Below are 27575 nucleotides of genomic sequence, written 5' to 3'. Positions count from 1 at the left end.
AGAGAGACAGCTTGAAATTATGAAAAAAAAATATTCAAAACAGAAGCTACTTGCGTGACTACAATAATCTTGTCGTCATGTTTTAGACCAACCAAATGAACAGAGAAAAAAATTAACAATTTAAATACTTCTTAAGCTTAAACACATAAGCTTTCAACCAAAACTAAGTATACAGTTGCAGAGACATCGACGCAACACAACACTGACAACATGGGGGTTTCCTTTTCCTCTTTCGTTAATCTCCCAGCAATAGAAAAAAATAAATAAAAACGAAATTAGAGTAGAGACAAAACATTAAAAACTGTCATATATTTTCGAAATGGTTTTGACACTAATTTATGCATTCACTACACTAATATCAACAGAAAATTAATCAGTCACTTGACTAAAATCATTCATTAGCGTTACATTTTTGTCTTCAGACGTTTTTTGTTGTTTAAGTTTTTTTTTTTTGCTTAATTTAACAAGATCATAGGTAAACCAAAATAGCCAGTAGTTAAAGAGTCAGGAAACTTGAAAAAAAATATTTATGAAAATAAATTAAAGACAGTCCAGCCTGTTCTTGTTGTTGTTGCGGAAGATGATAACGAAACCAGAAGAAACGACATGGCGACTGACAACATCCCGTGCCCCAGCCCTTAGGCAGTGAAATAAAGCTATCTTAACTATCTCGAGCACCCTTCGCTCTTTCGTTGCCGACTTCTCCAGAGTGGCCTGGTACCCATATGATGTAAATCTTACCTCTTGTAGTGGTAGAGTATGCTGTTAGATCTTTCTTATAATCCAATACGGTCTTAAATTAAATTTTATCACCTGACATCGCTCTAATTGCCTTCTGACTGTCGGAAAATAGGTTTAAGCCCTGTGGTCGTCTCATTTGTTCTAATTCAATATACGCATTCTGTTATTGCTTGGGCTTCTGCCTACAAACTAGTGTTGTGATTAGATAAAGGATTGTATATTTCTGTTTCTGGGTCTCCAATTTAGAGACATCTGTGTAGAAACGGATTCCTACAGGTACAATTTGTCTAATGTTCCGCTTGACGATTACATTCTATCTCTTCAGAGCCTTGGTAGATGTAGTACTCATGGCACCACTTATACCCAAGTAACATGTACGCTGAACTCCCTGTAGTAGTTTGATATTACACTTTTTGTGCAAAGAATTCTACTGGATTATTGAAGCTTAAGTTAGAATTGCTCTATTTATTCTTTGGTGTCATGGTGCGACTAAGGTTCCATTTTATGCCTATGGTTCCCCTAAATAGCGCCCAGCCCTGATGTGAATTGTTGATCAGCTCCTCCATGTGGTGTCTCTATTTTAATTTCCGGTCAAATATATATTTTCAAACTGTTTTAAATTTCGTAGATTTTTAAAAACTTAAAAGCTCTTTTAAACAAACTTGTTAAATCCAAAATTTAAAAAGTATTTCCTTCATTATTGAAAATAATATTTTAAAAAACATTTAAAACATAAAATCCGTTACAAATTTTCCACAAATTTCAAAAGAAATTCATATGAGCTGTGTTTTTTCCGAAATTCATATCTACTTAACATTAGTATGGAAATATAATTTTTGTAATCATTTCCAATTAAATTAAAGATAAATAAATTCAGACTTTGGAACAAATTTTTTGAAAATTTATCAAAAATTGATAACTGACAATTGTTAATTACTTATTAAATTCAATATTTTATAAACAATTTTAAAAAATTATTAATATATAACTAAGGCTACGTATGAAATTTATAACTATTAAAATTTGTACTGAATAATAAATTTCGTAAAAAACACAGCTAATATTCCTCAAAATTAAAAAAATTACCAACAATTTGTGTAGCAAGGGTTTTTTTACAACAGAAGAGATGTGTGTGCATTTTATTAAGAAAATTAAGCAAAATAACACAATTTTTTTTAAATATAAATTTACAAATAAAGAAAATTATAAATAAGAATATTTAATACAAGCAGACATTGAGAAACTAAAATAAAATTCTTTAGGGGACATAATAAATTAATGAAAATTGCAATAAAACTAAAATAATCCTAATAGAACATAAAACTATGCGGTATTTTAAAGACTTTTTAAGTAATTGTTACTTTCAGTTGTTAAATTGGTTTCATTTAGTTTGAAAAAAGTAAAATAAAAAAGGAAATAATATCACGGCATATATAAAAAATGCACTTTATAAAAGCACCACTAGAGAGAAAAATAAAAAAAATCCTAAAATAAAACAACATAAATTATACGCGTACAAATACAAAAAAAATGAACTAAACAAACAAAAGAAAACATAAAATAATTAATAAGATAGAATACAATTTTGCATAATTCTACTAAATTATTCAAATAAAAATAAAGAATACAATAATTTTTTTTTTCTTTTTATAAAATTCGACTACAATAGTTTTGCAAGAAATGATAAATTTTTATAAAATATGTTAATGTAAATAGCAAAAAAATAAATACATACATAATTATCTGTTTTATTTTAATTATACTTTACTCATACAAAAATTTTACCTAAAATATTAGTGACTTTTATCGATTGATTTTGAAAATATATTCTCTTTTCTTAACAAATTTCTTAAAAAACTTTACATTACGAGAGGAAAACATTTAATTTCCATTTCTCCTAGCCTTTAAATTAATATGACCTTTAAGTAAATAGAATTAAGAGTGGTATTAGTGGTATATTGTTTCTTTTTTTGTTTTTGAGTTAAAAAAAAAAAAAAAACATTAGCTCCACTACTAAAATTAGCCACATGCGAAATTTTTAACAAAAACTAATAAAAATAACTTAAAGATTTTTTGTGCTAATTTCTTGTTTAAGTGTCTGTGTTATTTTTTTCGTTTGTTTTTGAAGTACTTAATCCAAAGCTATGCCTTGTATCCAAGCACTTAAATCACTACCATCTGATTCTAATATAATCTCATCTGGTTCATCGTTGGCCAATAAATATTGGGCTGCAGTACGGCCACTTAAATAGGCACCGTGTACGGTAGAATAAAAATTGGAATGGGTATGCTCGCCAGCAAATAAAATAGCGGGCTAAAGGTAAAGGAAAGATTCTTTAATATTATTGATTCTAATTAAGTTGCATTAATTTCTTACCTTTAAGGCGTGAGGACTAGCGTATAAAGGTTGGGCCAAATTTTCAATGTCTTCTTGTAAAGCACCTAAAGGTATTGAGGTATATGAACCCATTGTATAAGGCTGAGATTTCCAACTTGTGCTGTAAGAATAAAGAACAAGTTTTTAAAGAAAGTTATAAAATATATAATTTTAAAGCAGACATCGAATATGTGGAATTTAAAATTAGAAAATCTAGGATTCTGTATAGTTACATGAATAAAAAAATTAAAGATCTAAATATTTTTCAAAAATTTAAACTTATGTCGAATTATAGAACTTTTTTAAGTCGAGTTTCTTACTAGACAGTTAAAAGAAACTTAACTTGGTGTTCGAAACACCTTTAATGGAGTTTTCAAATAGGAAAGTTTGGCTTGGATTCGATAAACTGTTCGAAAGGCTGACGGTCCCAATATGTGTACATTGCTGACATAGATATAACGAAGTTCTTTAGACAACTAGAAGATTGTAGTGTCTCTCAAGTGAATATCTAGCGATCTGAAAGGCGATCGGAAACACATTATTCTGGTTGTAGTTGCTGTCAACCAAATCCATCTAGACTGGGGCGAAGTCGTCAGCAAGACTCTGCACTTCCTGGACGTGTAAAGTCGATGTAGCTTGGACGTTGGTCATAGGAGTCCTTTCCTATAAAAAACTACTCAAAACTTCCAAAGTTAAACCAAAGCTAGACTTAGGGGCATCATATAGTGGCCAGGTTGACCTCGAAGTTTCACTAAACCATCTGATCTGAGTCATTTTATATAGTTTATTTTGAATAAGTGTCTTACTGTTAGTAAGAGAAATACTAGTGAAGGCGTCGATTTCATTTTTCCCTCTCATCACACCGTTCCTGGCAAGTCAGCAATACAATTTCCCATGCAATTACTATGTGCAGGAACCCATATTAGCGTTATCTTAAAATGTCTCGCTATCTCATTAAGAGATACCCGGCATTACTCGGTTAACCTAGATGTCGTAAAAACAACTGCTAGGTTTTCGATTCCAGCTTTGCTGTCCGTATATATACGTAAATCTCCCGATAGACTGAAGGAAGATTTGGTTCCAAATTTTTCAGTGTATCGACAGGGAATAGTATTTAGAACCTTTGCAGCCTGACAAAGTTACCTAAGTGATCTTTCTATTTGCACACGACGACTTCGTTGAATCGACTCTCGTATGCGAAAACGTTGAACGATATTTATAGAAATGTCGTTAATATCGCGATCGCAGGATACCACATGAATATCGTATATATAGAGCTAGCCCAGCGCCGTTATACAAGAAAACCTCCTAGGGAAACCAGAATAGTTATGGCACAACTGAGGTCGGAATGTAGCTACAAACCTACTGGTCATGCAAGGACCATGTCGTACCTAACAAATGCTTGTGGTCGGGGTCACTTGATACCCATTGAATATTTAACTGCACAATCAGCCCTACTTTACTTTGTCTCATTGATAGATAATTATTCACTTATAGCTTTTACTAATAAATATCATAATGAACTGTTGGAGGTTAGGCAAGGATGTTGAGGAAGGAAATATACACAATAAAGAATATAACTTGTCATTGTGCTAAAATACAGTGTTTTATGGAAAATGGCTGGATGTAACCCATGCAGTCTGATAGTCAGGCGGAATAATTTCAGCTGATTAGTTTGCAAATCTACTCACCACACACATCTCTTTGGTTTCGGCACATATGGATCCTGCAGGAAACTTCTTAATATCTCCGTACACTTTTCAGCAACCACTTCCGAGGGAAGAGTTTCCATATATTCAGCTTCACGGCCCGACACCCAACCCAATAGTAAAACATCCGATATTTTGGCAAACGAATAGATTTTCTTATACCAATTTTTACTTAAATATTCCGGTGTACTGCGCTCTTCATCGGTGGCATGCATTTCGTATTTATCATCATCCCACAGTAGCATAACTTCCGAAATGTCAGCGCTTAAAAACGGACGCTCATACTCGAGATATATTTTGTCTACGGTGCCAAACATTAAGTGCTCAATAGATTCCTGTTTGTAATGTGGTAATTCGGGATCGAAGAGCGATTTATGACACTGTTTTAAAACACCCAACGGTATGGTACATATCACATGTTCTGCATAAAATACACGACCATCTTCGCATGTAACCCGTACAGGATAGTCGCCATTGCCATCTGATTCTACAGAGGCACCACGCGATGTTTTGGAAGTCGACGGTGTACCTTCCTTGCCAGTTGCTGTAGGAAATTCAGTAACTGTCTTTTCCGAATCATCCGAATCGTTTTCATACTCAGACGATTCATCTACGGTATCTAGACCGGTTAAGGTCTTTTTTCGTTTCCAATGGATTTTCTTTACCGGACATTTTGTTATTATAGCCTCTTTGGGTATTTGCGCAGTGAGTGGTCTTAAAATAGAACTATAACCGGCAGGCAACACTATATTGCCACCTTGTAATTCCGTATAACTACCTATAGTTATAAATGATAAAATAAGTTAAGAAAACGTTTTATATTTATTGTTTATTTATTACTCACCTAATTCTAAGAGATCTACTTCATTCATATCGGTACAGCCCGTTATACAAGTCTCACGCTTTAACAAACAATTGAAAATCAATTGTTTTAAGCGTTTCTCTTTGGGATCTTCGACTGAACTCAAATAGATTTGTATTTCGTAATTGATGTGTTCACCCACACTGTTTATGTCGGGCGGTGGGCTGTACTGGCACAGGAAATATTCATCACATCGACGTAAAAAACACACATACGCCTCATAGATTTCCTGCAGTATACTGAAAGGAACTTGTAGGCCATCTTCTGTAGTGGCCACAACTTTGTGCGGTTTCGGCACATTAACCACACTGACTAGACCATGTTGCACAGCGATTTCAAAAATGGGATTACCCAAAACGCCATGAATCCAATTAGCACCCAATTCGACCTGCAAAGTTATACATATTTTATTTTTATTCAAGATTTATTCATATTGTTCTAAAGTGTTTTATGGAAAATTAGAATTTGTAATTATAATAAATTCATAAAATTGGCCCAAGTACTCTTTATTTGCTGGTGTGTTTATAAACAATTAAAAATATTTAGTGTCTGTGGTCATGTGTTTCAATTATATGCACTTGTTTCGTTTAAATTTCAAAGTAAATGATCTCAGACAAAAGCACTTGTTATGAACGAATGCTAATTATCTTTAGTAAACTTTAAAGCTAATTTTTTTATGGAATGTATCAATTTAAAATGTGCAAAGCCTATAACAATTTATTCTTTGTTGCGGTTGCGAGAAGGAGGCCAAGCCTCTGTCTTTTTTCTAAAAACAAATTTAGGTATGAAATGTACAATCTTTCTCATCAATCTACTAAATTAAACTTTGTAAATAAAGTATTTGTTGAAGCATAAAAACGAATTGTCATTGCCTCAAAGTAAACACACAAATCAGCGGAAAAAATTATCATTAAATATAATTATTTAACAAACAATAAATTAAACGCTGACTTCGTAATACACTGCAATCACATTCATTTTATAAGATTTAAAATTACAAAAAAAAACTTATAAAAACAACAACTACAAAAACTTTAAAAAATGTTACAGAGAGATTAATTAGAAAAGAAGGGAATTATTAATGCATTTATTGCATTAAAAAATAAGTTTATATGTAAACATATTTACTTTTATACAATGGGGTTCATTAAACTTTTTCTTATATCAAAAGTTTAAAATAAAAATAATTTTATATAAAACAATAATTTTTCTTAAGATACGAGTGTAGAAAACTTGCAACAATGATTTCATGTTGGAATTCTGATTTCACCCAACAGAAATACTATATAAAAATAAACACAATAACGAGCAACAAGTAATTAAACAAAGGTATAATGAATCTACAGTAAATTCTATGTCAAAGTGTATGCACATCGGTATATGGTTTTTAAATAAGTTTTTTATTAGACAGGCTCATAAATAGAACGAATAATTATGACTAAAAAATACTCAGTAGAAAATTGTGGTTTATGTGTTAAATCAGAAAAAGGGATATTGTAAATTTGCCTATTTTATTACATATCATTGATTTTATTTGGAATACATAAGTTTCCATATATTTATAATGAAGATAAAGAGGAGATGTTACATGAAACTTGCTCGCTCTGGAAACTGAACGAAATAAGTTAGGCACTTTTCTTCTTACCTATCAATACGTTCAAAGTGATTTAATACATTCATGGGTCAAGCTTAGTAATTGGGCTACTTCTAATAGATTAGTCCATGGACATCCCAGGAAGAACTGATTAGTCAGCATGACAATGTTACTTGACTGAGAGTACCTTTGTTTCCTAGTGTAACTGGAGTTCAGTAGTTATTTGCATACAGACAATTACAGTCCGTAGTGCAACATTTTGACAGCTTTGAACATTCCTCTACAGAGTATAACCCAGCGAAGAGGAGCAGTATAATTGACTACTGATGCGCTAATTGTTTGTTGAGGGTCAACAAGATTAGCACTTTGAGGACGTTGTTTTTGTGCATAATTGCAGTGACTTGAGCTAAAGAGGTAAACATGCCGTCAATAGTGATGGTAGAAGTTAAAAAAGTGCGACGATAGAACTCATTACACAACTTGTTCAACTCAAGGTTTTGTCTCTAAATTACTTATGGCGATTAATGCTGTGGTTTTACTATGCATTTTACGGAATCCATGCTGGTGGCGAGCTGCTGTTGAGTGGCGGGACAGATGAGGGAGGAAGAAAACGTAAAGAGTCTTCGCGAATGCCTATAGTAGAGATATCGGTCTCTAGTATAGTTTTTCTAACACATTTTTCTCTTGTTTAAGTATCGGGATGACTCGACCCTTTTTCCTTTGACAGGTTGATAATCATTGTTAAGAATTCGACTCCCCGCTCGCCAAGATGTTTTAATTTTTTAACACATGCTTATTTTAACTTAAAATAAGCATGCCGTCAGAACCAACTGCCTTGGAATGTTTGGCTAAATTCATGGCTCGGAAACTTCATGTAGTGTTATAGAATGCAAAAAACTGGAAGATTGCAAACAACACTTCGCCTTATATCTCTGGGAGCTCAATGGGCTGCAGGATGTAATGGAGGAATGTGAAATTGTTCTTTTGACAGTTAATGCTGTGGTTGTACTGTGCAGTGGCAGGACAGCCGGTGGAAGAAGAGTGCCTAAAGAGTCTTCGCGACTGTCTAAAGCAGATATATCGGTCTGTTGTATAGTGCCTCTACAGCGTTCTTCCCTTGTTTAAGTACCGGGATGACTCGATCCTTTTTCCTTTGACAGATTGAAAGTCATTGTTAAGAACTCTACTCCCCGCTTGCCAAGTTGTGTTAAAATAAGGTTTGGCTACGTTGATGGCTCGGAAACTTCAGAAGTAGTGTACAACAGTAGAATGCAAAAAAGTGGAACACATCGTTTCGCTTTTTATCTCTGGGAGCTCAATAAAAAGCCGGCACGCGATTACTGTTATCCTACCCCGCCCACCTGATGATATCATGATGGCAAATAGTTCTTTACTAGGGAAGAACTTTTGTTTGATGCAATTGTCACTGGGATGACAATCTTTGGCCGAGAACGACTCTGGTCGTTCCGTAGCGAAGATCTAATTGTCGTGGGAACACAATGTGTCAATACATCGGTAATCGCGGTTGGTTCTTCGAATCTGCTATTCTTGATGTCTCTGCCGGAAAGTCAGGTCGCACTACGTATAACCAACCCGCAGGAATAAAGGGAACTGCCGTTGCGATGATGGTAATGTAGTATTATGTTGCCAGTTAGTCCTCAGGTATAGATATTAGTAACATGATATCTAGGTGAGTACTAATGTATCGCATTCTCTCTTAGAAATGTCCAATCATAAAGGATTAGATTGATTGTTGTAGGTTGACTTGAGTACAGGAACATATTCAAGAAAAGTCCAGTAAGAATATTCTTACATATTTTCTTGACTTAGTTGCATATAACACTTAGAACAAATAATATTACGGTTTAATACGTCGTTTTTTTGTTTTTTTGGTCTGTTTGATTATTTATTACGTTGTTATCGACTTAATTATTCTTAATGATCATATTATTAAATATGTGATGACTTCAATTCAGTGTCAGTGTATTAAAAACAAGGTAAGTCAACAATTGTAGAATAAGAACAAAAAATGATCGTCCCACTAAATAGAGGTAAAATATTATATGAGAATGAAAAAATGCAGAGCATTAGTAGAATGTTTTTATAATAGAAAAAACAGTTTCACTTTAGTTAATAAATGCATGTAAAGTTTTTGATTTATAAAAATAAATATTATTTATAAAAATTTAAATACTTTCAGACTTCTGATATAAACAACGACCTGTCATTAGCTACTTTTTTGTTAAGTTTTCTGTTATATTTTTGCTTCGCTTCAACAATTTTGCTGGCGTATGCGGCGCATATTCATTATTTCCACATTTAATGCAAAATGTAGGTTGGTGTTTTTTATGGTTCTGTGTTTATATTGTATATTTTTATATTTCTGATAGATGATCATATTTTTTTTCTTTTATTGTATGATTTTTGCAATGTTTACATTATTTTAGTTTTTAGATAATATACCAGTAAGTAAATACATATAGAGTAATAATAAATGTTGTGTTATTTTTTATTAGTTTACATGAATAACAATTTTACAAAGTACACTAACACATGCTAAGAGTTAGGTACTGCTGTCAAAGAGTCGGACTACTTTGTTTACAAATATATTTATTCTATTTGATCTAATAAAATGTGTTAGAACTTTAATATTTTCATAAAATAATTTCATTCGTATTTTCTAATGAAACCGGTGGCATTATGATTTACGTTTTGTCTATTATATTCTTCACATAAATTTATAACATTTCCAATTACTTGTAAAGCCACCATAAAATCCCAGCAAAAAAAGTGTGGAAAAAGATGTAGAATTTTCATCACAACTAGTAACCCGAAGTGCTTCAAATTCGGGTGTAAAACCTATGAATTTTACATTAGCGTGTCATTGGAGGGATGTTGTTCATTTTTGGCAGCTTTGAACTACATCTAATCTTATTTTTAGAAGCAGTAAAAATCCGATATTTGGATGTCAAAAATAAAACACATTCTCTTAATGACACGCTTATGTAAATTTCACTACTCTTTCACCAAATCTTGATGTACTTCAAATATGTTATTTTTAATGACTTTTCCACATCTCTTTCCTCACTTTTAACTGGGGTTTCATTTGTAAGGAAATATTTGGTTTATAAAAGTGAAAAATATTAAATCGCATTTTAAGATGTGATTAAGATGTGGTTTGTAAAGTATGACATCAATTATTTTTTGCTGGGTAAATTTCACTACTCTTTCACCAAATCTTGATGTACTTCAAATATGTTATTTGTAATGACTTTTCCACATCTCTTTCCTCACTTTTAACTGGGGTTTCATTTGTAAGGAAATATTTGGTTTATAAAAGTGAAAAATATGTGATCGCATTTTAAGATGTGATTAAGATGTAGTTTGTAAAGTATGACATCAATTATTTTTTGCTGGGATTATATGTAACGTAACTAATTACTGAAAAACACAAAATATAGACTAAGCTAGGTTTAAACAAAGAATGTAGATTATCTTTATCAGAAAAACCCGCCCTTAATATTGGTCATTTAACATTTTTAAAAGTAGTTTTTTCATGTCCGTATATCTTAAATTCACATTAATCAGTTCAATCCTAACGTTCTGATTATATTCATTCATTTTTAAATGTTTTGATTTTATTCAAAACCATATTTTTTCATTCAAATGTGTGAATAAAAAATTGTGTTAGAACATAAAATAATTCAAATTGTTTTTTCTTTGTTTGATTTGTTTATACAAATGTGTTGCTTTGAAATATTTGAATTTGATTTTATTCAATATTGAATTTTTTTGAATGCACAGAACTGAATAAAAATTTTATTGTATGGTTAAGTCAGGAAAAGAAATTCAGTTTTGCAGTTCTCTGGTATGAACCTGGTCCCTACGATATACAAAATTTTTAATTTTTTTTACTTAAAATATTTCATGTAATGTTAGCTTTTCCAAAAGTAAACTCTTTGCACATATATCTTAGAAATTTTTAAAGATACCCAGCAAAAAATAATTGATCCCAGCATGACACGCTAATGTAAAATTCATAGGTTTTTCACCAAATTCGAAAGTACTTCAAGTATGTTATTTGTGGTGAAAATTCTACTTCTTTTTCCTCACTTTTTTTGCTGGGTAACTAAAAAATGTACTTTTTTCCCAAAAAATAGCGAAAAATCGCCATTTTTAAGTTGTTTAAAAATAAATGCATATAACAATAACATATGTATATATATAAATAGACTAATATATATATATATCACATCTAAAAATGCGATTATATATTTTTCGCTTTTATAAACCAAATATTTCCTTACAAATGAAAACCCAGATAAAAGTGAGGAAAGAGATGTAGAAAAGTCACTACAAATAACATATTCGAAGTACATCAAATTTTGGTGAAAAACCAATTAAATTAACATAAGCGTGTCATTGAAAGAATGTGGTTTATTTTTGACATCCAAATATCGGATTTTTACTGCATCTATGAATAAGATTAGAAACGATTCACAGTATTACACTGGGGACACATGCTGAGATTTATTAAACTGCGTTTTGTATTTATTTTTAAAAATTTTAATTATAAATGAAATTCGTAATAGAAAAGTATACTTTTTACTTAAATTTTTATGTAAACATTTGTTTTTTCGAAGCTTGATTGACCATATGGATCCTGACAGCTGAATCAAAGGACCGACTTTCAAGTTTTCTTAAATAAAAAGTTCAGATAGTGAAAGAAATTACTTCTAATGGTTAAATTATCTAAAAAATAAGTTTTTGAGAAGATTTCGAGAAGAAAAAGTTTTGAATTCACTTATAGCCCAGCAAAAAAAGTGTAGAAAAAGATGTAGAATTTTCATCACAACTAGTAACCCGAAGTACTTCAAATTGGGGTGTAAAACCTATGAATTTTACATTAGCGTGTCATTGGAGGGATGTTGTTCATTTTTGGCAACTTTGAACTACATCTGATCTTATTTTTAGAAGCAGTAAAAATCCGATATTTGGATGTCAAAAATAAAACACATTCTCTTAATGATCCCAGCAAAAAAAGTGTGGAAAAAGATGTAGAATTTTCATCACAACTAGTAACCCGAAGTGCTTCAAATTCGGGTGTAAAACCTATGAATTTTACATTAGCGTGTCATTGGAGGGATGTTGTTCATTTTTGGCAGCTTTGAACTACATCTAATCTTATTTTTAGAAGCAGTAAAAATCCGATATTTGGATGTCAAAAATAAAACACATTCTCTTAATGACACGCTTATGTAAATTTCACTACTCTTTCACCAAATCTTGATGTACTTCAAATATGTTATTTTTAATGACTTTTCCACATCTCTTTCCTCACTTTTAACTGGGGTTTCATTTGTAAGGAAATATTTGGTTTATAAAAGTGAAAAATATTAAATCGCATTTTAAGATGTGATTAAGATGTGGTTTGTAAAGTATGACATCAATTATTTTTTGCTGGGTATATAATAGCTTTAACGCGCCTGTTGCTTATCAACCTATAGTCAAGCAACTAAAGAATACTCGTAAAACAGCTGATCAGGTTGTCGGCAAATTAAAATTATTTTATATTAAGTTCATACGTGCTAAATATATATATAAAAACGTGGTAAAAGTAAAGTACCCCAGCAAAAAAAGTGTGGAAAAAGATGTAGAATTTTCATCACAACTAGTAACCCGAAGTGCTTCAAATTCAGGTGAAAAACCTATGAATTTTACATTAGTGTGTCATTGGAGGGATGTTGTTCATTTTTGACAACTTTGAACTACATCTAATCTTATCTTTAGAAGCTGTAAAAATCCGATATTTGTATGTCAAAAATAAACCACATTCTTTCAATGAAACGCTTATGTAAATTTCATTGATTTTTCATCAAAATTTGAAGTACTTCGAATATGTTGTTTGTAGTGACTTTTCTACAACTCTTTTCTCATTTTTAACTGTGTTTTAATTTGTAAGTATATGTTTGGTTTATAAAAGCGAAAAGTATGCAATCGCATTTTTAGATGTGATTAAGATGTCGTTTGTAAAGTATGACATCAATTATTTTTTGCTGGGACATATATAAAAACTTTAATGAACAAACAAATTTTGAAAAATGGATCGTCAAAAATTACATGGAATTATTTTAAAATAACTTTGTTTGGTCTTTAAGAAAATTTTATTTCTTTTTCAAAAATAATAACAAAAAACCTGTTTATTTTACTAAACAAAAACTAATTTATTAAATAAATTAGGGTCTCTTCCTCTAAATGCGAACAAAAATGTTCATTCTTATGTTATATTGAAAACAAAAAATAAATTCTAAATTTGTTGTTGTTGAGGAACAGACTCGTATTATTTTTTGATAAATAGCCCAGGAAAATTAGTAAAAATATGAGCAAACTTGGGAATATTAGGGAGCTTAATGATAGTTGACATAGGGCTACATCTTGGGGTCTTAATTGATTAACCGATAACTTTGGTTTTTGCAGCTTAACTTATTAAGCTCATTTTAACATCAAAAATTATGGTCTAATTTGGAGTCTCTTCCAATGATTATCTAGTTAATAGATGTATCATACATTGGTCATGTAACAGAACCAATAGAGCTTCTTAACTATTTTTTAATATTGTACAATCAATTACAAAGTAATTTCTTGATATTTCAAAATATTTGTTGAATCTGTGTGTATAAAACTTACATTGAAAAGTAAGGGGTTAAGATGCTAAAATTTATTTAGACCATAGCATTTTAAGTCATTATTTTAACAAGGAGATGACATTGGAAGCACGCTCGATTACAAATAAGGAGTTGGGTAAGTACTTGCTACAATCATATTGGCAAAAAGGACATAAAATTTAAAAAGCTAACTTATTAATAGTATTTTTATACCCTACACCACTTTAGTGGGCAGAGTATAATGGGTTTGTTGCTGATGTTTGTAACATACAAAAATATTCGTTTTTGTATGTTACAAATCGGCTTAGAATCGTTTTCTGAGTCGATTAAGGTATGTCCGTCTGTCCGTCCGTCTGGCTGGCTGGCTGTCCATGTAAACCTTGTGCGCAAGGTACAGGTCGCAATTTTCAAGGTAATTGAATGAAATTTGGCACACACGCTTTTTTTGGTCCAAGGACGAAGCTTATTGAAAATGGTTAAAATCGGTCCATTATTTCACCTAGCCCCCATACAACAGAACCCCCCGAAAAGGGCTTCTGAGCTCGTAATTATGTTAAATATACCTTTATATTGATAAAAAGCGGCACAAATAAGTTTTATACATGCCTTGATGACCTTGCCAAATTTCATAGAGATCGGGCCTCATTTGACCCATACAAAGTCCCCTTGAGAAAATTACTTGAATGTCCAAAATTAACTTATAAACACAAATATCGCGATGAAATTCAGCACAATAAAATATTATGTAAATATAAATATATTCATAATTTTATCGGGCTTGATCCATATTTGCCCCTAGCTCCCATATAAAGCCTCTTTCAGAAAATTAGTTTTTCATCCATAAATTGCTTAAATGTATCGGAACAATTACTTGAATGTCCAAAATTAACTTATAAACACAAATATCGCGATGAAATTCAGCACAATAAAATATTATGTACATATAAATATATCCACAAAATTTTATCAGGCTTGGTCCATATTTGCTCCTAGCCCCCATATAAAGCCTCTTTCAGAAAATTAGTTTTTCATCCATAAATTGCTTAAATGTATCGGTACAAGGTAATAAAAGATAAATGCTTTATTATGAAAATAAATCACATTTAATATTCATAACTGGTGTAGGGTATCATATGGTCGGTCACGCCCGACTATACTTTCTTATTTGTTTTTTTTTTAATATTATTTTATATAATATTATTTTAATAAAAAATACCTGAATAAAAAGTACATTTACAATGAATTTCTTATATGTATTTATATTTTAAAAATAAAATCTGTGAAAAGTAAAACAGACAATTCTATATAACAACCTATTTCGAAATACCCTTTCAAATATCGTAAAGTTATGGAGAGTCAACAATTTCATGTTCAGTTTTTTTCTCGCATAAAAAGCATTAATTTGCATTATTTGATTATAATTTTTAGCATTCCTACACTACAAGCTTTTAATTACTAAAGAAATTATCACAATTTTGTTGTTGATAATTGAATAAAACAAATTTTTAATAAAAATAATATAAATTATAAAATAATCGTTTGCATTTTTTTGTTTTTGCTTTCCTAATTGCATGTTCGAAATACAACCTAGGCAACTGCTAATTATTTATATAAAAATTTTATAACAAGTTTTTTTTTGTATTTTTTGCTTTAATTTTTTTATACACCCCATATTATTTGCAGACAATGAGTGTTCGATGTGTTTGTTGTTATTGATATAAAACAAGAAACTTTTTTTCTATATATAATATATACTCTTGAATTTTGTTGATCATTTTACTTTATACAGAGAATTATTTTAGGCTTCTTGTTTATATGTATGTATGTATAAAAATTAGTATTTTATAATTTTTTTATTGTTATTTAATATTTAGAACATCTTTACGTTTGACAATTATACGAGTTATTACCCCTTTCCGATCTTGTGCATTTTATTCCCACAAATTTAGCAATGAATTTGTCTACTTTTGTATTCTTCTATTTATTATACTTTTATTAAAAGTCTAAAGGCATTTTATTCTAGCAAAAAATATTCTAAATAAGGCTATATTTTTTAAATTAATAAAAGTTCAGTTTTTTATTCGTAAGTGGGATATTTGAAGAATTATGCGTATAATAGTTTGAGGAACGTAAATAATAAAAAATTCTATTTTTCATAGAAACTTGCTACAGAAACCTATAAAAAATTGGAATTACAGTATGTTTTGTTACCAAATGTCTTTATAAATTCCATTGAAAGTAAAAAACTAGTATTTCTCTATAAATGTAAACAAAAAATACTGGGAATAATAAAAAACATTCGATAAAACACTACGACATAGTTGTTTTAGATTCAAAACATCTTAGATGCAATTATGTTTACGGAAATGATTAACGCATTTAAAATATTTTTTTATTGCGTAGAAAATAATAATAAAATATAAATAGTAAAGCGAGAAATTGTAAAATAGTAAACAAACAAGCATTTAGACAAAATTTAGTGAAAACAATTATTGTCAATTCATTGGAAAAATGCCCAATGCTGTTACACCGAGACTATTGTATGACTAAACATTTACAACAGTCATGAACACGAGCGAACTGTGAGCTCCAGAGACCTTTATTATTGGGCTCTAGGGAACCGCAAATAAAAGCTTATACCTATTTATATCTAATGAAATAATTCCTTTTGAATTGAAAATTTTCATTCGATTTACTTCAAAATCTTTAATTCTTTCACGCAATTGAGCGCAAGAACGTTATTTTAAGTTCACAGTTACCACTTTCTGGTTACTTATAGTTCAAAAGGAAAACGCAACATATTTCACAATTTTTTTAACAAAAAATTTTCAAAACACCTCAAAGCAAGGTGTACTCATATCCATAAAGGGTTAATTCACTCGTAGAAGATATATGAACATATTAAGAAATCTATTTAAAATTTAATGACAGTTTTTGATTAATCGATAGATTATTGAAAAGTACAAACAGCTGTATTTTTGATAAAATTTTAGCCAATGTCTTAAGTATTTTTAAAAGAACATTTTGAAATGTTTGGAATTTTGGGTTTTTAAGATACATTGTACATATTTTTTATTTATTATAAGGCCGGTACTGTGTTTACGAAATATGTGGTTTTATACTTAAGTCTTAAAAATATCACAATGTTTTGTTTATTTAATACATTAAATTAATATTGAAATAGAGCAATCAAGAATTTAATTCGGGAAATTTAATTTATATTATTGACACTTTTATTAAATTTCAAAAAGGTAGATCTGGTATGATGCAACAGGATACAAAAACAACATCTGGTGAGTATAAAGTGAAGACTATAGATGTAAATACTAAACTGTAGTATTACTACTGAGAATTGGTGTACAAAGTAAAGAGACCGAAGAGACATAGGTGAGTCTGACCTCTACTGGGAAAGAAGAATGGAGTCATGACAATATGTCAAAAGTTAATGATGGGCTATTGGCAGTATATATAAGCTCTAAGAAGTTGTGGTAAAATATTAGATCTATGGTCCAATTCTCGATAGAACAAATTAATTGTGCAAAAATGGACTAGCCAAGGAAACTTTTTTTAACTCCTGTTAATATGTAGATGTTATAACTCACAACTTTTGGGAATCGTGTCCATTCTTTGTCTATAAATCTCAATTTCTGCTTTTAATGCTTTATTGTTGCCATTCAACTTTCATTATAGTTTGATATCTAAAACAATGTCCTATTACATGGTACTATCAGACGAATAGCCACTGAAAATGTTACTCCATTACAACCTCAACATGCAGGCGACTTACATTAGATTTCAAACTCAAATCTACACATTCAATCAAGAACAGGTTAGTATTCCATCTTCCTTAGGAAACTTTTTCTCGTACAGATGTTGTACATTATCGAATTACCAAGACTGTTACTAAACCACATTTGAGAAAGTTAGCTTTAATACTAAATGTTTTTGTTTTTAATTGTAGAGAGATATACCTGTGTATAATAAGGTGTAAAAGGTAAATTTTTATATTATTTAACAATAGTTTACAAATATTTTTTGCTGAAGGTCATATTAAGCAGACACACATGTCATAAACCTTCCCAAAATTACACCAACAAATCAATCAAGTTTAAGGTTTCTACACCATTTCCAAAAATCTATATTCTTAACTAAAATTTTAGATTTTTAAATAAAGCTCAAATTCATGAAATTTTTGATATAAATTATGGATTTTAATGCTGAAAAGTGATGATTTAGACATTATTTTAGCCATATTTCGAATATAAGTCCGAGTTTTCGATTTTGTTTATTGCAATTGCAACATTATAATAATAAAAATTAACCAATTTTTATACCTAATATATAACCCTAAGATCAAAACCCTATTTCAAACTAATTGTTGATAAATAAATTAAATGGAAATTGTGTTCACACAGAAAATGGTGTATATGATTAAATTGGCAACAAAGTGAAAACTGAAACGATTACATATTTGCCGAAAAATAAACCCACAACAAGGACGTCAATAAAAAGTGCGAATAAATGTGTGTTGAACGAATATACACGCAGTGAGAAATGCAACAGAATTTCAAGCCCACAATGCTATGGGAGGGGAATACATTTAAGGAGACAGAAGTGGAGCAACAGTCGATGAAAATTGTAATTTAAAATTAAATTCAACAACGTATACGGAAGACACAAATCATACAGACGGAGAAGGCGATTTCATATCTAAACTCTTGACAATTGTTCTAAATAAAAAAATTAAAAGGAAATATTGTATATGACCCTTTTAATGCTTATAAAAATAGCCATAGAAAGAGCTGGCCAAAGATTCGCAATTTTAAATTTTGGGAAAGCGATAAAAATACATACAAAGATTTATAAAAGGGAAAAGTGAAAAAAAAATATATACAGAAGTGGACTGACTAAATAATAAAGAAAACTGAGTATAAAACACTGAAAATATGTCAAGTTGGTTTCGTAAGGAAAAAGGGAGAAGATTCCATAACACAAAATTAACTTTCGATATACAACATGCATTATTTATTTATTTATTGTGCCATCATCATCATCCCTTTTAGACAAATATGTAATTCTTCTTTTTCAAAGCGATGATGATTATTGCAAAAATAAAACAAAGTGTCTTACATAAGATTTGCTGGTGTTGGCCTTATTATTGCCTTTTTAACTTACTTTCTGTTGTCCCAATGGTATTGAGACGATTCTACCACCAATGCGACCACGTCCCTCCAATATACAAAAGCTGTCACAGCCATTTTGCAGCAAATGATTGGCAGCCGATAGACCAGACATACCAGCTCCAATAATTATCACCTTAAAATGTGTTGGCTGTGTGGTGGTGCCACTGGCTGCAGCAGCCATAGCAGCAGCATGTTCATCAGTAGGTGATGGAGCTGGTGTATGCGGGGTAGTTTCACCCATTGTGGTTAGATTTTTACACAAATTTAATCACGTTTTCCCACTAATTTTCCTTAATACATTTAATTACTTTGATTTATTTAATTTTAATCGAAAATAGAAGTGAGTGTTTCTTTTTCTTTTGGTGTGCAAGAAAATTTTTCACGCACTCACTACACACACACTCGATTTTATTTCTTTAATAATTTCACTTTGTGGTTGTTTCCCGTATGGATTTTTCTTTTTCGATTCGTTTTTCTTCTTCTCTCGTCGTATGTACTCCGTTTTGATAGACACTGAATGTCAAAATATTTGTAGCGACTGGTGTCTCTGGCGTGTTTCTTGATTTCTGTTTTTGGTCTTATTTTTTGTGGTGGAGCAGACTGCGCAATCGTGTTTGTGGTATTCTCTTTTGTTGGTAAATTTTTCTTAATGTTTGTTTTGATTCATTTATTGTTGTTCATTTTCAGCTCCCCCACCCTTACTTGTGTTTTTATTTATGCTTCTTCTTGTTATGTTATCACGTAACATTAACCGGCGATTTGCTTAATCACATTGATTGAATTTGTGTATTTAAAACTGAAGTCTGTAAATTTTATTAACTTTGTTAAGCAAATTTAAGTATTTATAGGAATTTAAATATTTAAAAGCAATTTTTACACGAGAATTTTATTCTACAATTCGCCAGCAAAGAAAAATCTAAAATCAATCTGTCAAATATTTTTGCTATTTTGTTTTCAACTTTCATTTATAAGTAAAGACTAATCATTCACAATAGGGTACATTGACATTTCGTGTAATTGTGATTAAAGCGACTGAAAATATCCGTTAAAAAGGTATGTAACTAAAAATTCATAATTTCGATTTAAAATTCAGACCATGCATGAGTCAAACACAATTTGGAGAAATATTGAAAAAAAAAAAGAAAAAAAATATTAAAAATATTAAATGTGAACTGCTATATTTGAAGAAAGAATCAAAGAATCAAAGATTATAGGTTTCGGAGCAGTATACATGTATAATAGGGTTCTATAAATCGACTTTCGAATAATCGAACAATCGACTTTTTGTCGAAAAAAGTCAAAGTCGACTATTTTGTTCCAAAAAAGTCGATAACTCGACTATGGTCTGTGAAAAAAGTCGAAAAGTCGACTTTGTTAATAAAAGTCGAAAAGTCGAAAAAAGTCGAATAAAGTCGAAAAAAGTAGAAGAAAGTCGAAGAAAGTCGAAAAAAGTTGAAAAGTCGTAAAAAGTCGGAAAAAGTCGAGAAGTCGGAAAAAGTCAAAAACTCGAAAATTGTAGAAACAAGTCAAAAATAGTCAAAAATCTTAAAAAAAATTGAAAAAAAGTCTAAAACTCTAAAATAGTCGGAAAAACTCGAAAAAAAGTCAAAAAATAGTCGAAAAAAAAGTCGAAAGAAGTCGAAATAGTCAAAAAGTCGAAAAAATCGAAAAGTCGAAAAAAGTCAAAAAGTCGAAAAAAGTCGGAAAAAGTCGGAAAAAGTCGAAAAAAGTCGAAAAAAAATTTGAAAAGTCGAAAAGTCGACTATTTATAAAATACTTATAGTCGAAAAGTCTAAAAGTCGACTTTTAATTAAATGTAAAAAGTCGGAAAGTCGAAAAATCGACTTTTCATAAAATGCAAAAAGTCGAGAAGTCGAAAAGTCGACTTTTAACTAAATGAAAAAAGTCGAAAAGTCGACTTTTAACTAAATGAAAAAAGTCGAAAAGTCGACTTTTCGTTTCATCTATAGAACCCTAATGTATAATACCAAATTTTTAAAACAAGCACCATTGTATTCTTTTATTAAAAATTGAGCAAACCTGAATCCGAATCTGGGTTCAGGATTTCTCCAACACATTAAGTTTTCGATATATATTACAGCTCGAAGACATTTTCATATTTTATTTAAATTTGTTATATCACATGATCTATCCAATCCCTCAACTTTAAAATAAGTTTTTAATCTCTGCTACTTCTTTTTTAGTCGAGATATTTTAATTTAAAGCTCGAAACAAACATTTATTTTATAACAAACTTATGTGTCACAATTTCTCATATATTTTCCAATAATACTAAAAATCTCTTGCATGTCCTGGGATATCGACAATTGAAGTTTTTGCGGTAAAATAAAGGCAATATATAATTTGTTTTAAACTAAGTATTAATATATCGAAGAAGGAAGAAGATATAAGAGAGATTACACCTATTTATTTTGCTGTTATCACGCATCGAAAATCACCAAAACGACGTTTTTTTTAAATTATTATGAAAATATTACAAATAGTCTGTGTTGAATTAAATTAATATCTATTATAATATTTGTCACCTGCCCATCACTAGTACACTTACTCATTTCTATTCTAATTGGAAACAGTGTTTGTGAATGGAAAAATAACAATGACGTTTGTTTTGATCTCTATTGTGAATACTTTCTTCGTAAACATTTCTTGCTCCCCAAAAAAACAGTGACTCGTTCAATAAAAACAAATAAATTCGCGATTAAACTTGGAAAATAATAAAAAAATTATAAAATTATTAATATTGCTCAACTTTTAAAACATTAAAAAGTACTAATGTAATTAAATAATTGAATAGCTAAATTTTTTTCTAAAGAAAACCGAAAATGACATCGAAAAAGTTAAGATTTCGGGGTGATTTAAATTTTCAAAATCGCATCGATGACTTGTACGATGAGGTGGATGGTGGCGGTGCAGCAATTGCTGGCTTCAGTCACAGACGTTCTAGTGGGAGTGTAAATACAAATAATAAAGACAGCAACGATACAGCGACAAAAGTAGCCAAAGAATCAGAAGAGGGGGAAAAGGGTAAGTTGTGTGCCGTGCGTTATGGGTGAGGAAAAATGCAGAAAACCTGTTGTTGCTTTGAGTCGCACTTTAATAGACTGGTTAAAGTGAAAGGAATATACTAAAGAATCAGTAAGCCATAAAAAATAATGCAGTGAATTTCTGTTGCAGAAGCTCCTTCGTTTATGGATTTTTTCAAATTGGAAATGACAAGAGGCTATCTACTTGAACACGATGAGGAACGCTATACGGCCAGGCGTAAAAAGATTTATTCATTTATGCGTATACCTCGAGACCTGGAACGTTTTATGGTTTATGGCATCATGCAATGTGCCGACTCATTTCTGTACATACACACATTTTTGCCGGTACGTTTTGCTCTGGCTGTGTGGGGCATGTTGACACGTCCTATTGCCAGCTGTTTGGGTTTAAGGAGGCGTACACAACGTCTTTTGACACCGGCGGAAATATGTGACTTACTTAAGGGCACTATATGGATTGCAGTTACACTTCTAATGCTATCGGTCGATACGAATCGAGTGTATCACATAATTAAATCGCAATCTATAATTAAATTATATCTATTCTATAATATGCTGGAAGTGGGTGATAGATTGTTATCCGCTTTTGGTCAGGATACTATAGATGCATTATTTTGGACAGCTACAGAACCGAAAAACTCGAAACGTGAACATTTTGGTTTAATAACACACATCATTTTTACATTGATATATGTGGTCTTGCATAGTTTTCTGATAATGTTTCAGGTGAGTTGATGTATATTCAATTATGATTAATTAACACCACCGAAATCTTAATATATGACTTTTGTCTCTCTATCTCTCATCTCTCTATCTCTCTCAATATACAGGCCTGCCACATAATGCCATTCCGATCGAAAGTGGAATTATAACTTGTAAATAAATCAATAAGAACTTAAAAACTTTAAACTATTGTCACTATTGTCAATTCCACGTTGAAAATGTGAAATGGTTTTATTCTGAAAAAGTTGTAATTTTCCTTTTTTGAAGAAGAAAATTAAGAAAGATAATTCCACTTTCGATCGAAATGGAATTCTGTGACAGGCCTGATAGTTGGATCATTTAACCTATAGTGGTTTAGTTATTTTTTTACTCGTAATTAATTTCTTTTTTTTCCAGGCCACCACTTTAAATGTTGCAGTAAACTCCAACAACAAAGGACTTTTAACCATTATGATATCGAACAATTTTGTGGAACTTAAAGGATCAGTATTTAAAAAATTCGATAAGAATAATTTATTTCAATTGACTTGCAGTGATGTACGTGAAAGATTCCATTTATCCGTTTTACTTTTCATAGTGATGATACAGACAATGAAAGAGTTCGACTGGAGCTTTACACAGTTTTGTGTAATGTTACCCGATTGCTTTTCGGTGCTAATAACTGAAATTCTAATAGATTGGATAAAACATGCATTTATAACTAGATTTAATGAATTGCCTGAATATATTTATCGTGAATATACAACAAGCTTGGCCTATGACATGACTCAAACACGACAGAAGCATGCCTTTTCGGATCATTCAGATTTGGTGGCTAGACGTATGGGTTTTATACCTTTTCCTCTGGCTGTGGTGCTGATTAAAGCTATTTACTCAGCGGTGTCATTTAATAATTTAGGAGCTTGGATATTGTTTTTGTTGGCATATGGTTTTGCTTTGGGTCTGAGAATATGCCTTACTATCTGTGCTTTGGGTAAAGCTTGTAAATTAATGAAAGAACATCAAGATGAGAAATGTAATTCATCGACTCCAAGTTCCATGACTAATGTGCCACCTGTGGGTAGCAATACAAATACCGCCACTATGGGTATGCCGGGTGTGGAGAATTTACCCAGCTCACCGCCTGTCAATAAACATAATCGTTCAGATATGGCTACATCACCCACACATCCCTCTTCTGCTGATAATGTTGGAGGTGGTAGTAGTGTTGGAAATTATTCCTTGCAAAGATCACTTACCGTGGACTTAACACCCACAGATATGTTAAATATTTCAGCCAACACTTCTACCCCTAAACAAGTAAGCAAAACTTTATCCAATACATCTTGCAACAGTGCACCGGGTGTCTTGAATAAATCATCACGTAACATGTCTTCAACCTCCTCAAATACCCCTACTTCTGGCACCAATTTAACACACAATGAAATGGACTTGGATGTAAAGAGTTCTCTGGAATTGGGTGCCACTGCCTTATTTTCCAATAGTGATGTGGATTTAGATGATGTTTGTTTAAATGAACACATTTTAGAACCAAATACTACTTCGTCTACAGCTGGTTTTGTAGAAGAAGCCTTAGCAAAAAGTGAACCAGACCTGCAACAAACTTCCAATGTCACCACAACACCTACCACCAGTAGTCCTAAATCGACAACCACTACAGGTCAAACGATGTTGGGCAGACGTACGCACAAAAGATCTGAGTCCGAACCAAGTATGCAAAGCATTGTAGGTTCTTCGGATTCCAGTGAATCGCAGGCGTAGTGAAATTTGTTAAACATATTAATTACTTTCTATTTCTAAACTATTTCATTTCGTTCTATTTAATGTTTCTACATCATAAAGACAATATTTATATTAAATTTTAGTTTTATTTTCAAATAATTTTTCTTTTGTTTTAGTAAAATTTGTTAATTTTTTATTAAACTTTAACAAATGTTTTTAAACTTGTTTAGCTAATGGTTGAAGTTGTCGATAGTGTTGTTATTAGCGTTAGTAAAGGAAATTGGGAATATAAGAACTGACTTTAACGTATCTTCTACATCAAAGTTTACCTAAACTGGGTATATCCTAACTTCTACTATAGGAAGTATGATGAAAAAACAGTATAATAAAGGAAAGATAGGATATAAATAATTCAATAGAGATTTGTAGTTTAGATTAAATCATCTTGAGAACAATAAAAGATCAATTTACTAGACTCAGTAGACATATGCTTATATTCTTATCTATTATCCCCGCCTTACCGGTAATATTTTCTTCAAAAAAGACATTTTTTATAGATTTCTTTAAATTCGTTTTCTGGAAATAATTTGGTTGATTAAAATTTTATTACATTTTAGTTTAATGAAAGCAAATTAATTGATTTCAGTCTAGATTAAATGATTTAATTATAAAATCATTTTTAGAACTTTTCTATAAGATCTTTCAGAAAACAATTTAAAAATTCAAATCGAAAGAAAAAGCTTTCAAAATGTAATGTAATTAACACACAAGTTTGAAATTGTTAGTTAGAAATAACTTATTACCAATTATTCGAACATAAGGAAATTCTTTTTAGATACTTGTCATAATCTGTAAATCTAGACGTCGTAATTCCACTATGAAACAGCTCTTCTGAATGATTTTTAGGTATCGATGTAACAAGACATAATATTATCCAAATAATTCTAATTGTTTACGAACGTTTAAAGATACATTAAAAATTTAATTTGAAATTGAATTTATTGTTTTATATTTTTAGAAACTTAAAAATATGGCTCAATTAATAATAAACAAAATTATGTGTTTAATTTTAAATTATTCCTTATTTTTTCATTACTTTCAAACATATTTTAATTGATATACTTAACCATTGATTGTTCCTTTAAATAATTTTTTTTTAGTTTGTTACCTCTTAGCTAGAATATTTTATATTTAAATTTAAAACTGTACTCGATTTTTATTCAAGCTTACTATAAACATACAAATCAAATTGCATTGCCTTAAAAAATTTAAATATATTACAAAAAAAAGTATACCTAATTGCATTCAAATATTATTAATAATATTGAAAAATATAAGTATAATTTAAATAAGTATTTAAAAAATAAAAAGAAATATTTACAAATATACATACGTACATTTAATAAGTGACAAATTTGTTTAATAAAATTGTCCTTGAAACTTAATTTAATTTTCATATTATTAAATGTTATCCTTGTTTATTTTATTAAATCATGTTATATCGTTGCATGTTTTTAAATTGTGTTTATTTTTGGTAAAATTATTCAATTATATAAGAATAATTGTTTTTCGTTTATTTATATACATAACAATTTAAATTAAAATAAATGGAAATTTTGAAAATTAATTGAAAATTTATTATTTGCGTAGGTTATGTTAGGTTAAAAAGAAGATGCTTATATGTACTCAGATATTTAAATCTAAGTACTTTTTCATACCTATTACAAGTTTTCATAAACAGTGCATACAGTAGTCTACACATTACTCTAAAGACTTGTCCATTAACTAGTCCATATTTTAATGCGTGTACTAGTCAATAGACTAGTCCATAGGGTAGTATATAGACTTGTGCATAGGCTAGTCAATAGATCAGTCGATGAAGTAGTCAATAAACTTGTCAATAGACTGGTGTATAGACTAGCTTGTCTACACTATAGATTAGTCTAATTTACTTTTACCGCGAATTTCACCACCTCCCGTTATCGTTTAACTGGTAGTTATTCTTCCAGTTAAGACAATTTTTGTATGATAACTGTCAAAATATCTTAAAGTTAAAAAATAACTATACATTGTGAAAATGACGGTTAATCTATAAAAAGTACTATTAAGGGCTAATCTTTAGGTGAAAGATTAGCGATTAAATTAAAATTAATCCTCGAAAGATGTTTTTGAGTACTCAATTAGTTAATTTTGTTTGCAAGTTTAAGCGCCCAATGGAGGTGGTTTAATCTTAAGCACGAAATGCAAAAGTGTAAATAGCTGATGCAAAAAAATTAATACAATTTTTATAAATATAAACATTAAAATGTTCTTTTTTTTGATTAGTATAAATTATGGACACTTCAAAATACATTTTTTTGTTTTTAATTAAAGTTTTCATTAATTTTCATATTAAATTTACAATTGTCTTCTTCTTTTTTATAAAATATGCATTGTTTTGATAACAAACAGTGAAGTTTTCTGTTGTTTTGTATGGCAACACTGCGAAGTTTAATCTTGTACTCAAAAACATCAAAGGGGATTAACATAATATTTAATTTATTTTTAGATTAACTAATCTGATTATTAATTGGCATTTGATTATCATCTCAAAAACCCGCTCTAAATGTTCCATGTCTGCTCTGAAAACAACATCAGATCTGAAGGAATATACTTAGTCCGTCATAGGGTCTATTGTTCATAGAAAATTTTATCTAAAAAAAAGATATTGTCTTCCGTTATCTAGTAGTGTTCTAATTAGTGTATCCGAAGAATGTAATATCGGTATAACAGAAAGTGTTCCACATTTACTTTCATGAGAATCTGCACGTCCAATATTGTTTATGTATAATTACGATAACCGCGGACTTCCTTAATCTGCATAAGCTTAACGGTGACAAGGATCCGTTTGTATCACCCCAAAGGATCTTTGTGGTCCGTTATATTATATTAGAT

At 30.4% G+C, this 27575-nt stretch overlaps 2 protein-coding genes across 2 annotated transcripts; one reads left to right on the top strand and one right to left on the bottom strand.

Annotated features, from left to right (window-relative positions):
- Positions 1-1848: 1848 nt before the first annotated feature.
- LOC119604165 (peroxisomal N(1)-acetyl-spermine/spermidine oxidase) lies at positions 1849-20081 on the bottom strand. The gene is made up of 5 exons (XM_037956640.1): positions 19124-20081; positions 5672-6077; positions 4810-5605; positions 3119-3239; positions 1849-3055 (listed from the first exon to the last, which is right to left on the bottom strand). The coding sequence occupies exons 1-5, from the start codon at positions 19370-19372 to the stop codon at positions 2873-2875; spliced, it is 1755 nt and encodes a 584-aa protein (XP_037812568.1). The 5' UTR covers positions 19373-20081; the 3' UTR covers positions 1849-2872.
- A 1734-nt stretch (positions 20082-21815) lies between these two features.
- On the top strand, positions 21816-25930 carry LOC119604162 (protein TAPT1 homolog). Its single transcript, XM_037956638.1, has 3 exons — positions 21816-22176; positions 22327-22922; positions 23316-25930. The coding sequence occupies exons 1-3, from the start codon at positions 21975-21977 to the stop codon at positions 24678-24680; spliced, it is 2163 nt and encodes a 720-aa protein (XP_037812566.1). The 5' UTR covers positions 21816-21974; the 3' UTR covers positions 24681-25930.
- The last annotated feature ends 1645 nt before the right edge of the window (positions 25931-27575 follow it).

This window comes from Lucilia sericata, unplaced genomic scaffold (genome assembly GCF_015586225.1).
Source record: "Lucilia sericata isolate MDLA Ls3-8-SP2 unplaced genomic scaffold, ASM1558622v1 Contig000367F_arrow, whole genome shotgun sequence".
Lineage (NCBI taxonomy): Eukaryota > Metazoa > Arthropoda > Insecta > Diptera > Calliphoridae > Lucilia > Lucilia sericata.
This window is presented reverse-complemented; position numbering and strand designations above follow the sequence as displayed.